This window comes from Chrysemys picta, chromosome 4 (genome assembly GCF_011386835.1).
Source record: "Chrysemys picta bellii isolate R12L10 chromosome 4, ASM1138683v2, whole genome shotgun sequence".
NCBI lineage: Eukaryota > Metazoa > Chordata > Testudines > Emydidae > Chrysemys > Chrysemys picta.
This window is the reverse complement of record NC_088794.1, coordinates 125,400,909-125,413,557: the sequence shown is the minus strand read 5'-3', so window position 1 is coordinate 125,413,557 and position 12,649 is coordinate 125,400,909. Positions and strand designations below refer to the sequence as shown.

The 12,649-nt window shown below is 37.0% G+C and overlaps 1 protein-coding gene across 3 annotated transcripts in view; it reads left to right on the top strand.

Annotated features, from left to right (window-relative positions):
- Positions 1-5,148, top strand: part of TRIP11 (thyroid hormone receptor interactor 11) — an 83,731-nt gene extending 78,583 nt beyond the window's left edge. For all 3 annotated transcript variants that reach the window (XM_008165732.4, XM_005285413.4, XM_065595622.1), the window contains 2 exons: positions 339-483; positions 2,980-5,148. In XM_008165732.4, the coding sequence (XP_008163954.2) occupies positions 339-483; positions 2,980-3,200 (366 nt within the window). In that variant the 3' untranslated portion in view covers positions 3,201-5,148. The remainder of the gene's footprint in view (positions 1-338; positions 484-2,979) is intronic.
- Positions 5,149-12,649: the final 7,501 nt, after the last annotated feature.

Here is a 12,649-nt window from a genome sequence, read left to right as displayed (position 1 = left end):
TCCATGTTCTACTGCTTATGATGTCAATAGCAGCAATGGGGTTCAAGAAACAATCAGACTTTGATGGCGGAGGTACAAATGTTTATCTTTGAAATTATTAAAGTTTTAAATTATATTTTTGCTGTGTCACTGAAGGTTAACTGATATTTTTTAAATAAATTCCTTGATCACCGCATGTTAAAGTCTGATTTCTTGTGACCTTAGGGCTAGAAAAATTCTAGCAGCCCAGTACATATCTTTTCAGGACCAGTCATACATTCTAAATTCTGGCCCAGAAGCAGTTACTAATTAAAGAAAATTATTGAAAATGGTCTAATTAGTGGGCATGTTCTTTCTAGTCTTTTTCAGAACTGTTTGTGAAGTTCCTTGAAACAGAATCACGTCCAAACCTTCCCCTACCCACGCTCTCTGTTCATGACATGAAACCTTTAGGAGCAGCAGGAATTTGTAATCCTAGTAGTTCCAGATCCAGCAGCCATACAGGTAACACCATATCTTGGTGGAAAATTTGAAGTTCTGTATTAAACCTAAAGGGAGAGAGAAACTGTGTGTGTGTGTGTGTGTGTGTGTGTGTGTGTGTGTGTCCGTCCGTCCGTCCATCCGTCCTTTCTTTCGTTCTGATGGGATTTTTCTAAAGGGCATACGGGAGTTAAGCTCCTAGCTCCCTTAGACCACTTTTAAATTCTGTTTCCCCCTTCCCCCATCCTCCAAAAAGTCCCCTTAATCTCTGAGTGAATATATTACTTTTGATGGTGAGAGACAGACAGATGGTGGTTAATCTTCCCTGCATGTGGTTATGTCTGTGCTCTCTAGTCCTGATCTGCAGCATCCCTGCTGTTCAGCCTGGGTCTCATAGAGCTAACAATGCCAAGCTTGTGGTGGTTTGTGATGTGTAACACCAGTTCACTTCCTAAGTATTAGGCTAAAACTAGCAGATTGTTTAAAAATGTGAGCTAACGTGAGATTGATTTTTGATCTGAGAAAGGATCTCTAATTTGTTCTCCATGTTGGTAAAGTCAGAATACTTTAACAATTATGCCTGTGCTTGAAATACTTCCTAGCAGGTATGTGCAAAAATATCAATTGACTTTCCTTTAGATTCTGATCCTGTAAGACACTGAGCACATGCTGCTGAATAATATATGTTTAGGATGCTCAGCACCTTGTAGGATCAAGTCCTTAATTTAATTAATCAGCGTTCTGCATATGGAATGATTTTTTTTAATATGCTTTTTAGGACTTCATCTTTAGATGCCAACTGTTGCTGATCATAGAGCCTTTTTAAATTAAAATTTCAACAATTGTAAGCTGCAATATTAAGTTTTAAATAACTTTTTCAAACCACAAGTAAATTGGAGAAACATAAAGAATTTCCAATTTGCCATATCAGCTTATCTCTGAAAGTAATATTTTCAATAAACTTAAATTAGGTTTCATATTTCTTTGTACTCTTGTCATTTATAATATAATAGGCAGGGTACCCTATTTTATTTGGCAAAAGCCCATTTTCCTAGTCTGGAAAAAAAAAAGTTCTGAGGTCCTTTATTCATTCAGGAACCATATTGTTCCCTTATAAAACCAGACACCCATCCTATATCCCTTAATTGTTTAGGCTTTGGTATCTAAGTTTTCAGTTGCTAGAGATATACCATATGGAAGAAGCATAAGATAAGGGTGTAGATCCCATACCAATGCAAAAGGACTTGAGTAGCCTTGCTATATTTATAGGAGTTTGAGCCAATTGTGTGATAAAAGTTCTTTTAAAAAAAAAAAACTATTGAATTATTATGGAGTGGTAGTAGCAACTTAGTTTCCACTATAAGCCTGATTTTTTTTTTTTTTGCCTGCTTTCCCCTCTGATATCTGCACACAAAGGAAAAACATAGGTTATATCTAGGGCCCTACCAAATTCACAGTCCATTTTGGTCAATTTCAGGGTCATTGGATTTTAAAAATCATAAATGTCACGGTTTCAGCTATTTAAATCTGAAATGTCGGTGTTGTAACCCCGGGAATCCTGACACAAAAGCGGATCATGGGTGGGGTCACAGGGCTATTTATTGTTGGGGGCTCGCGGTATTGCCACCCTTACTTCTGCACTACTAGTGGTGGCACTGCCTTCAGAGCTGGGCAGCCAGAGAGCAGCGGCTGCTGGCCAGGCACCCAGCTCTAAAGGCAGTGCCGCCACCAGCAGCAGCACAGAAGTAAGGGTGGCATGGTATGGCATGATATTGTAGGAGGCGTCACGGTATGCTACCTTCACTCCTGTACTGCTACCGGTGGGGGCGCAGAAGAAAGGGTGGCAATTCCATGCCATGCCACCCTCACTTTTGCGCTGCTGCGGGTGATGGTGCTGCTTTCAGAGCTGGGCTCCCAGTCAGCAGCCACGGAGCTTCCTGCAACTGGGAGAGGTTCCCGGAGGTGGGTCTGACCCAGCTCCAGGAATGGCCCCTGCTGGGGAAGAGGAAGTCCCATCCCTCCCCAGCCCGGCCGAGACTAGCAGCTGGAGCATGGTGCACAATAGGAGCCCCAGCCCTGCCCCTCCCCTACAATAGACAGATTTCACAGGGGAGATCAGATTTCACAGTCCGTGATGCATTTTTCATGGCCATGAATTTGGTACGGCCCTAGTTTTATCTGGGACTGAGAGAATTTTTATACTGAATTTGAAATTACTTGGACATAAGCTAGTATGGGCAGGAGTTTTGTATAAAAGGGGCAGGTTGTGAGAAGTTGATACATGGGCAGTCAAAGCTGGTATAATTTTACCAGTGGGATGTAATAATAAAGTAGATAAGTAGAGAGGATGCAGAGTTTTGAAAGGACTTGAAGTGTAGGGCAAGAAGACTGAATTTGATGCAATGGAGAAGGAGGAGCCAGTTGAAGGATAATCTGCTTTCTACACAAATGCATTGAAAATTGGTGGATTGTAAATGTTTTCTAATGTGTGGGTTTTTGTTTGTTTGTTTTAAATCTCAGAAACTGCAGGCTCAGGAACCAGTAGAAGACCAGATGCGAATCCATTCTTGGCACCCCGATCTGCAGCAGTGCCCCTAATCACCCCCACTTCTCTTGGAGCTGGTGGATCGGGGCATCTGCTTATGAAATCTCTTTCTGATGCCTTGCCTACTTTTACACCACTGCCAGTGTTGCCTGATGCCAGTGCTGGTGCTGTACTAAAAGACCTCTTGAAACAGTAGATGATTCTGAATCAATATTGATGATGATAGCACTTTAAGGAAAATGAGAACTCTATATTTTATATAATTGATCACAAAGAGGCCTTTTGTAAAAAGCTGTGTACTTGTTTGCAGATGTACTTGGTTTTTCTTTTAAATGTAATTATGAACTAAATAGTGCTTTGGAAATTGTAGGAGTCACAGGAATAACTGCCCTCTTTCTTCATATTGGTTCTGAGGTAGGTTTTAAACTGGAGAAAAATTATTCTATCTCAGTTGTAGAATTGCAAAACAAACTGTAGGACTCATAAACACTAGCTGTACTCTGAGTTGTTTCAGGAATGCAACAGCAATATTAACTCTTTGGTATTGGGGTCAGTTTGTCAAAGAGCACAATCTGTTATTGACAATGGGCATGTGAGGAACCACCACTGCAAATTAATTAATCCAAAATTAATATAGAATAATATTTGGGGTGTCCATTCATGACACAAATTCCAAAGAAGGAGGCCGGGAAGCATGTAGGAGCTTGATTATTGGAGACAACAAAAATACTTGGTTACCCAACTATATTTACGTAAAAACATATCCCTCTCTTAATAAGAGGATAAGTTGCACCCCAAATTTTGGGCCACTTTGAGGCACATCAATTCTTTTTTGTACCAGGAGCTATATTTTTCCCAGTCTAATAGCTGCTTATGGCAATCCAAAACCATCAGCATCAAGGTGTTAATTCTGGAAACAAAGGAGTTAGAGAATATCTTTGATTTTTTTTCTAAAATTTTCCATGTGGTGAATCGCTATCAATGGAGAATTTAACAGATCCATGGGAATATTAATATATATATACATGCTGCAGTACTGTAATGGTTTAAGATGTATATTTAAAAGACTTTTATCTTACAGGATTTGATTTGAAACAGGTTTAAAGTTTGAACATATGTATAGAACTTAGGTAAATAGATGTTTACTTATCCCAGATTTGTAAATAGGTCTATATAAGACCAGAGCCAAAGCCAATTATTATGTAAATGTTGGTGTGATGATTTGTACACTTTATACTACATGTTGCAGATAAAGTATTGAATTGCATACTGAAAGTTAAAACTAACCTTCTTAGAAAAACAATTAAAATCTGCAACAAAGCTTCTTCGTTTAAAAATGTCTAGTTTCTAATCCTGTTTATGCCATTCCTTGTTTAGTCGGTGTTAAAGGTGATTACTGTGCAAGTTCTGTATTAGAACTGTCAGCCTTTAATCCTCTCCATTTTCATTACGTACCGTTAGTTTAAATCGTTGCAAGAGTTATGTTTAAATAAAATTAATCACAGAATCTTGTATAGAATCTGCTAAAATAATGAATGCAACAAAACTTTTCTTTATTTATATATAGATAAAATGGTAAAATCCCTTCATTTCCCTTAAACTGTTCTGTAGAAAAGTTTCTCCATTTGTTACTCCAGTCTTCACAAAGAATTCAACTTCGGAATCACTTTCATACGATAATGACATTCCCCAATGTAGCGGAGTTTTATGGATTTGAAATGGAAGGTTAAGGCAAATTTAGAAGCAGATCAATCATGTTGAATTTTTGTTTCAGATCATTAGTATCTGTTATAAAATCTCTATTATGGATAAATTAATGAATGCATTCATGTCCTTTGAAATTTGATTTCTGAAAGGTCAGTAGGCTTATTGGATGTATGAAAGCAAGTATTCTGTTGTATAAGAACTAAATTTTAAATTCCTATTAAATTTTTGGATACCTTTGTTGAGAATATTCAGGTAGGTTACTTAAAATGTGTATTGTCATTGAAAAACCACCATCATGGAATGGTTATTTTTTTGTCCAAAAGACTCTAAAGAAAGTTTAAACCATGTGGTGTATCTGTGCAATCTCTTATATACATGTAATTATATTTATTTCAGGGTGAGCAATCACTTCAAATAAAATCCTTTTGATGAGCTGATATATACAGAAATGTTTACCTTTTAAAAATAATGTATTTTACAGATTATTAATACAAGTGGACACATGCTGGCAGCTGTCTCCCGAATTTAGTGGTTGACAGCCACATTTTGGCTGATTACTATTTTTCACAAAAAAATCATCTTGATTTTTAAAAATTATATAGAACTTAAAATGCACAGAAGTGAAACAAGTTAGCTTCATAGCTAGCAGGAAATAATGCATATTGTGACCATTGACTTCATTGGGCTTTAGATCAGGTCTGTTATGCAATAGCTTGGTAACTGCCACCTAAATCTTCCCATCCTCTGGAAAACTTGGGCAGGGGGCAAAAATAGTCAGGAAATGTCAGTCTCTCTAATTCATGTTTCTCTTGGAGAAAGGAAAATGTATCAAATTCTAAGAAGCCCCATGGAATTGCAGAGATTGCTTCTGTAGGCTTGGGGGTATCTGTTTAGAGGGACTGTGGTTCCCCCACTGCATTCCTCCTTGGGAAATAATACCGTTCAGTCCATTATTTAGCCACTAGAGAGTAAAGAAAGGACTGAGTTGACTTAATCACACTTCCTGCTGCTATTGTAAGTAATGCCCAAGATTGCTATTACTGAAAGATTAGTGAAAATATCTTTTCTTTCTCTTTATTGACTTTGTGCATTTAATGATTCTTTGTACATAGTCTGTTTCCCATATTTACAGGCAATTAGTTAATCAGTTTTTCCTGTTATTTGTGTGGGTCTTTCCCACACTAGTGGCAAGGGAGAAACATTTTACATAGCAAAAAGGTTAGTATAACATCACAAATTGTCTGTGGGGCTTAGGAGCAGGTGCAGTCCTTGAAACTTCTTTTCACTTTTTCTTAATGGACTAGATTTTATGTTTTTAATTTGACTGTGTCCCCCAAACCTCCTTTCCCACAGGAAGAGCTGCATAGTGAGTGCTCCCCAGGCTTGATCTGATAGGCCCTTCTATTATCTGCAGTGGGAGAACTACATGATGTTAATGTGAAGAAGCTTTTGGCAGGCTCAATATAAAGGGAAAATCAGAAATTGCACTATTTTGGATTCTTTGCTCAACTCCATGCTACACAAATGAAGGGAAGTATCTGGCACTTCGTAGTTGTTCTGTTGGAAACCAGGGGCATTATGCAATAACTTACATCTTGCATTAAAGCTCTTCTGTGCAACTGTATCTGCAACTGGCTTATATCACTGTTATTCAATAAAAATGAACACGACTCGTTTATCACAGTGTAAACAAACTGTTGGCAGCAACCTAGGTGGACACAACTAAGACAAATGGCAACTCATAATCTGCATCTCATTTACCTTCCTGATAATTTATGCACTTGACAATGATTTTTCACTAATAATTTGTAACAAGGCAGGCTACTTGAAAGAAGAATTTATAAAGCAATGGTTGACTGATACAGTTGCATTATTAGTACAAAACAAAATGTCATTTAACTCATAAATGTTTCTTTCACTTATAAGTAGGCTTTGAAGAAGGATTAGTTTATCAGTAAATGTTGGTAAATGTTTATTTCACTGTTTACACACAAACCCAGATGAAAATAAAATGTCTTGTCAATGATAATTGAAATTTACAGATAGGCAAAGTAAGAAAAACACTGCTTGAGAACTTATTGGACTCAAAACCCAGTGATTTAGACTTCTGAATTAGGCTGATTACAAATGGACTAGCAATTGATTAGTAAAAATAAGTATATGCTGATATTTTTAAAATTAGTAAAAATAAGTTTATGTTGATATAAAAATATTTAATTTGTATATTTTCACATGTTGACAAGTTATAACTCTTTGAATCTCAGCATCTATAGTCATTAAATAATTCTGATTCCCCCTATCCCCATAATTTCCCACAACTGTGAAAAATTTAAATGTTTAAAAATGGGGAAAATGCTTAAACCCATAATTTCATGCAACTGAGAAAATTTAAATCAATACAAATCTAAAACAGTGCTTAAAAGGAAACATCAATATTATGCACTGAAATTATTTAAAAAAAATGGAATCCTGCCAAGCCTAGTTATAAGCTTCTTGGAAGTTTTGTAGTTAAGTTCTGACACTGTTGCTACCACAGTTTTCCAGGTACCTCAGTTGCTACTTTACCACTGTCTTAAAGTTCAAGACATATATTTTCAGTCAGTTTCAATAAAGCGTTTAATATGTTTAATACACATTTGTTTAATTATGTATTGTGGCTTTGTAGGTATCTTGACAGTCCCAGTTCGAGAGAAGATTTAGCTATAACAAAATGTCATTAAACTTTTATTTAAAAAAAATGTGAATTTTTAATTTACTGTGGAGAAAAAAAACTTTGCTATGGAAACAGAAATAACAGCTTAAAGAGTCAATTGCACAAATTCAAGCAGGGCCTAAATTTGGAAGGACAAGAAGTATTTATAAAAAGAATTTTGAAAGCTGAGCTCAACTTAGATTTATGTTTATCAGAATGTAACTCTCTTAGTTTTATTTGTATGTTCGAAGTCTTCCTTTCATCAAAGTACACTTTTTGGAAATGCCTAAATATCAAATGCAAATTGAGAAATTTAATTCTGTACCTATAAATGAGAGAGCACACCAGCAAGATGTCTTTAAACATTTTAAAAAATTCTGGCATATTTTGATATGTCTTTACAGCATGAGATTTCTTATTTTGCCACACCTGATACACCTCTACCCCGATATAACAGGTGGGCTCAGAAGATTTTTAAATTACTGTATTAAATAATCCCGATTTTGGGTTTTAAATATGTTATTACACAGGAATGTATTAGATAACACTGTTTATAAGTCATTAGTAAAATTTTTGACTGGTGGAAGGGAGGAGAAAAGGAGGGCAAGCTAGCCAATAAGATGAAATTGTGCTGATTATCCATTTTCCTCGGATGTTTACAGTCCAAGTACACCTCTACCCTGATATAACGCTGACCTCGGGAGCCAAAAAATCTTACCGCGTTATAGGTGAAACAGCATTATATCAAACTTGCTTTGATCCACCGGAGTGTGCAGCCTCGCCCCCTCGGAGCTCTGCTTTACCGCATTATATCTGAATTTGTGTTATATCGGGTCGTGTTATATCGGGGTAGAGGTGTAGTTACTAAAATCCTTATTAGCTGTTAGATAAGTGAGTATCTCTAAGGTGAAAATCTACAGATTGTGGCATTTGTTTTGTGCTCTATAAATTTATACACTTTTCCATTTTTTGCAGCATTGCAAAGCTTTATAGCTAACAACAAAAATGATACATGTAAGTTGGCAATGTATGATGCACAATGAAAAAAAAATTAGCAAAACAGCTGCTGGCTTTTATTTAAAAAAAAAAAATAACTTGCACATGTTGTTTACACCAGCACAAATGTCATATGTTGGGTGAACTATTACATGCAATTGCCACAAACTTACACTTAAGTACAGGGTTGGGGGTTTTGGGGGGTTTTTTTTGCAGTTAAGATTTAGAAACCTTAAGTGTGTATTATCAGTGGAATACTTTTTGTATCAAATAATTTAGTGCCCCAGAGAACTGATATATTAATAATAGCTAGGGATAAAAGAGGAAGTAAGATCAGAGAAAATATTTATCTTCTATGCTGGCTGTATTAGTTGATCTTTTAGAATGGTAATTTGACCAAATTACTAACACTTGCAGATTTGATCAAACAAAAGAGAAGTAAAAGCAATTGATCAAAGAAATGAATGTGCTTGCTGAAATAAAGGTAAATATCAATTAGACATAAATACAAGAGGATATTTATCATCCAGTAAGTGCCCACATTGCATGATTTGGTATTGTTCTGTGCTTCCTTAACTGGCGCGTGTGACATAGACTCTTAATTTTTATTTCTTTTTTTTTAAGGATTTACATCTGTTGTTTGTGTCAACTTTGAGCGCACTCTTTTAATGAATTCATTCGCAGCCAGTGTAAGATTCTTATTGAATGGCTTCTCACAGTCTTGATGGGATTTAATGGCATTTTTACTCAGTATTTTCCAGCAATGTTTTACTGGCTTTGCGAGGTGACCCTCTCTTGGTCTTTGATGGACAACCCATTAATATTATTGTGAATTTCACAGTAACACTTATAATGTTTCCTCAATTTTCAGACCTCTGTAAACAAGCAAAATGGATACTTCTTTGTAAACTTCCCTCTCTGCCAGCAGCCATTTTGATTTGACTGTTTTATATCCTTTTTTTCCCCCTACTTGCTCCTATAGAGAGCTGCACCATAAAGTTATCTGCTTGATGGTATTTTATTTCCTCTAGGAAAAGACAGTGAATCCACTGATGATATTTTAAGCTTACACTCAAATGGAGTGTTTACATGATGAGTAGAAATTGGGCCTATTTTTTTTTTTAAGGGAGATTCCCTTTGCAGAAAGACATTCATCCATTGACTCCAATTTGCTGCTATATGTGTCTGTAACAACTGTGTAAACAAACGGTTACTATTGTGACTGCATAATTTCCTTGGCCACCTCCCTCTTTTTCTGAAAAGACGCTGTCTACTATTTTCCCCAATCCTGTCTTTCTCCTACCACAGTTCTAGCTTTTTCCATCTGGCTTTGAAAATACACCCTTCACAGTGCTCCCTGCACCAGTAGAAGAAGAGGACATATCCTGCTGCCACAGTCGGCATGACTTTCCTGGTTGCAGATGTGGAAGATATAGATCCTGCCAAGCAGCCACCATAATCATAGAGACTGAAGAGATCCTCTTGGTGCCTTCATGCAACTGGAATATGTGGAGTGGTGAAAGGATAATAATTGGGTTTTCTTGTGGCCAAAGAAGAAAAGATGCATCCTTACCAGAGGATGGAAGTGAAGAAAAGCCATCTTGTACACCACTAGTCCTGACAAGAAGTCACAAGTGCTTCTCTGCGGGCACATATTGGGACTAAAAGAGTTTTGGCAATATTAAGTGTCAGCAGCAGTCCTTGCTGTGAACTATCAAGCCCGTTATGGTATAAAATATACGTAATCAGTGGCATGGTCCCTGAAGGTCTGCCATCATGAATCCAGGAAAAATAAATTGATCTGTATGTCTCATTTTCATCAACCCTGAAATCCAGCTACAGGCTATTTACATATGAGCCAACTTGGCACTCATCACCTTGCTAGATTTAAAACTATATTCATGTTTGCTGATAATAAACATAATAAAATATTCAACTTTATAGCCACCAAATCTGCTGCTTGGGGAAAACTCCCTGAGTGAAACATTGATACTTGGGAAAATGCCTGTATAAATTGATGAACCCTACCTCCTGTTCTCAAATTGCAAAAGTTGGGCTGACAGACTGCAACATGGAACAAATTCCACAGCTAGGGATCTGTCTTTTAAGACTGCCCAGCTACAAGCCTTCAAGAGAAGAACCCTGGGAATTGAAGACCGAAGTACCCCCAGCTGACTTCTGCAGTTGCAACAGGCAACTTCTAAATTAAGTCCCCGCATCATATAGCACCATCAAGAAGTTCTTCAGTAGTCTTAAAGGATAGTCCAAAGTAAAGCACATTGCCATAGTCTAATCTGGAGTGATAGAGGCTTGAGAGAGATAGAAGGCGTCCGAGGAAGAAATGAACTCCAGGCCACAACTTTTATCTAAGATCCTAGCAACAGTGATGGATCCAACAGGACATCAAGATTGCCATCAGTTGACAAAAGGAGGACAAAACCTCTGCCACCTACTCTCACAACCTGCCAACATCCTCTCATCTTTTCTGGATTGTGCCCCAGACAGTTTGTTCTCATCCAAGCCTCAATCTCCTGCCAGGTATTAGGAAAGCAAAAAGACTACAGAGTATATAGATCATGTAGAACAGAGTGCCATCTACATAAAGATTTCACTACAACCCTAAATACCTCAAAATCTCCTTTAGTGACTTCAAATACACATTGAACAGGAAGGGTCCCAAGAAGAAACAGTGTGATCCTGCACAAGAGAGCCCTCAAACATATATTTCTAATGTCCTTTTTCTACTGAACAGTTGCTCTGAAGAAATCCAACCTGCAATTGGAACTTAAACCCCTGTTTTGAAATGTTTAGTGCTGACCTTCAGCTGATTGCATTTTTCTTTGTGTTTTCTTAGATCCTATTTTTATGGCATTGGTAAAAGTTACAAGCAAGGTGCAGTAGAACACAACAGAACAGACAGTGAATGTTTTGGAGTACTAATAGTTACAGAGAAACATTTTAAGGAGTCCAAGCCACAAATTGGCAAGGATGTGACTTAGAGAGGTTGAGAATGTTGATCAACAACAATCAGAGCCAGCTATTTTGTATGTGGAGGGGGCAGGAGTGATGAAACTACATGGTTTTCTAAAAGGACTCTTATCTTTTCTGGCCTATGTGATTCTTGAGTCTGCTAAACTAATCTAGCGATCCTAAAGAAAAGTATTTATTTGGGGAGAATTCATGTGCTTTCTACAAATGAAAAATAAAAAAAGCATTTCAATATATACACATTTTAAAATACATCTTATCGCATCTGGTACACTCCTTTTTTCTATCCAGCTAATGATTTCAGATCTGACTTCAAAATAGTACAGAAGATGGGTAGCTTCCTTTAAAAAAATCTCTTTTGCCAGTTGTTATTACAAGACCAAAAAGTCACGTTTTTAGGATATGCATCACTGTTTAAGAGAGTGGTTAGAAAAGACAGATGTATCTGTAATATAATACAATGCATACAACCTGTGAGTAGTCTTTCCATGAAAAAAATTAATCATTTTCTCCAAGTGAGTATTTTGCAACCCATCAGAATGCTTTCACATTCATGCAGCTGTAGACTCAAGCTATATTTCTAATTTCAAAACCTTAGAGGAAGGAACTTACTAGAGAAAGATGGACCTCATCATGGGTCTGTTTAGCAGAATATTTGCTTTTATAATACAGCCAATGAAAACTTCATCCAGATAATTAGGAACACTTGAAAACAGCCCTTCTCCATGCTCTGCCTGTTTCTACAATATTTGAAGTCTGACAGTTCTGTAAACTAGATACAACAAGTGAGGTGCAACTGAGGTACTTGTACTAGATTTGTGAGACTCAGAACTCATTATGTCTGTTTATTAAATGCTTGTTAAAGGTGCCAGATTGAAACTGTAAAGAGTGAGCCTATCCACTGAACAAGAACAGCATTGACTTCATGGTATTCCCTCAGTGCCTTGCCAACTTGCCTCAGTCCTGGAGAGGACCATTTTTATGGGTGAGAGGGTGCTGTGATTCAGTCTCTATAGTCAATCAGTGCTTGGCCTGACTGCTGAGCTTTCCAGCAGTGGTTAGTTTTGCATGTGTGTCCACTGGGAAATGAAACACATTTGTGTAGTGTGTACCTCTGTACATATGGTAATTTTTTAGAGGAATGGATGATAAAATCAGTGTCTCCAAAATCCTAGTTTTAAATGCTTTGATTTAAACATATTTGTCTTCATGAGAAAAATGCCTCATTTTTAAACATTGTTTGGAAAAGAAGCAAGAAGGCT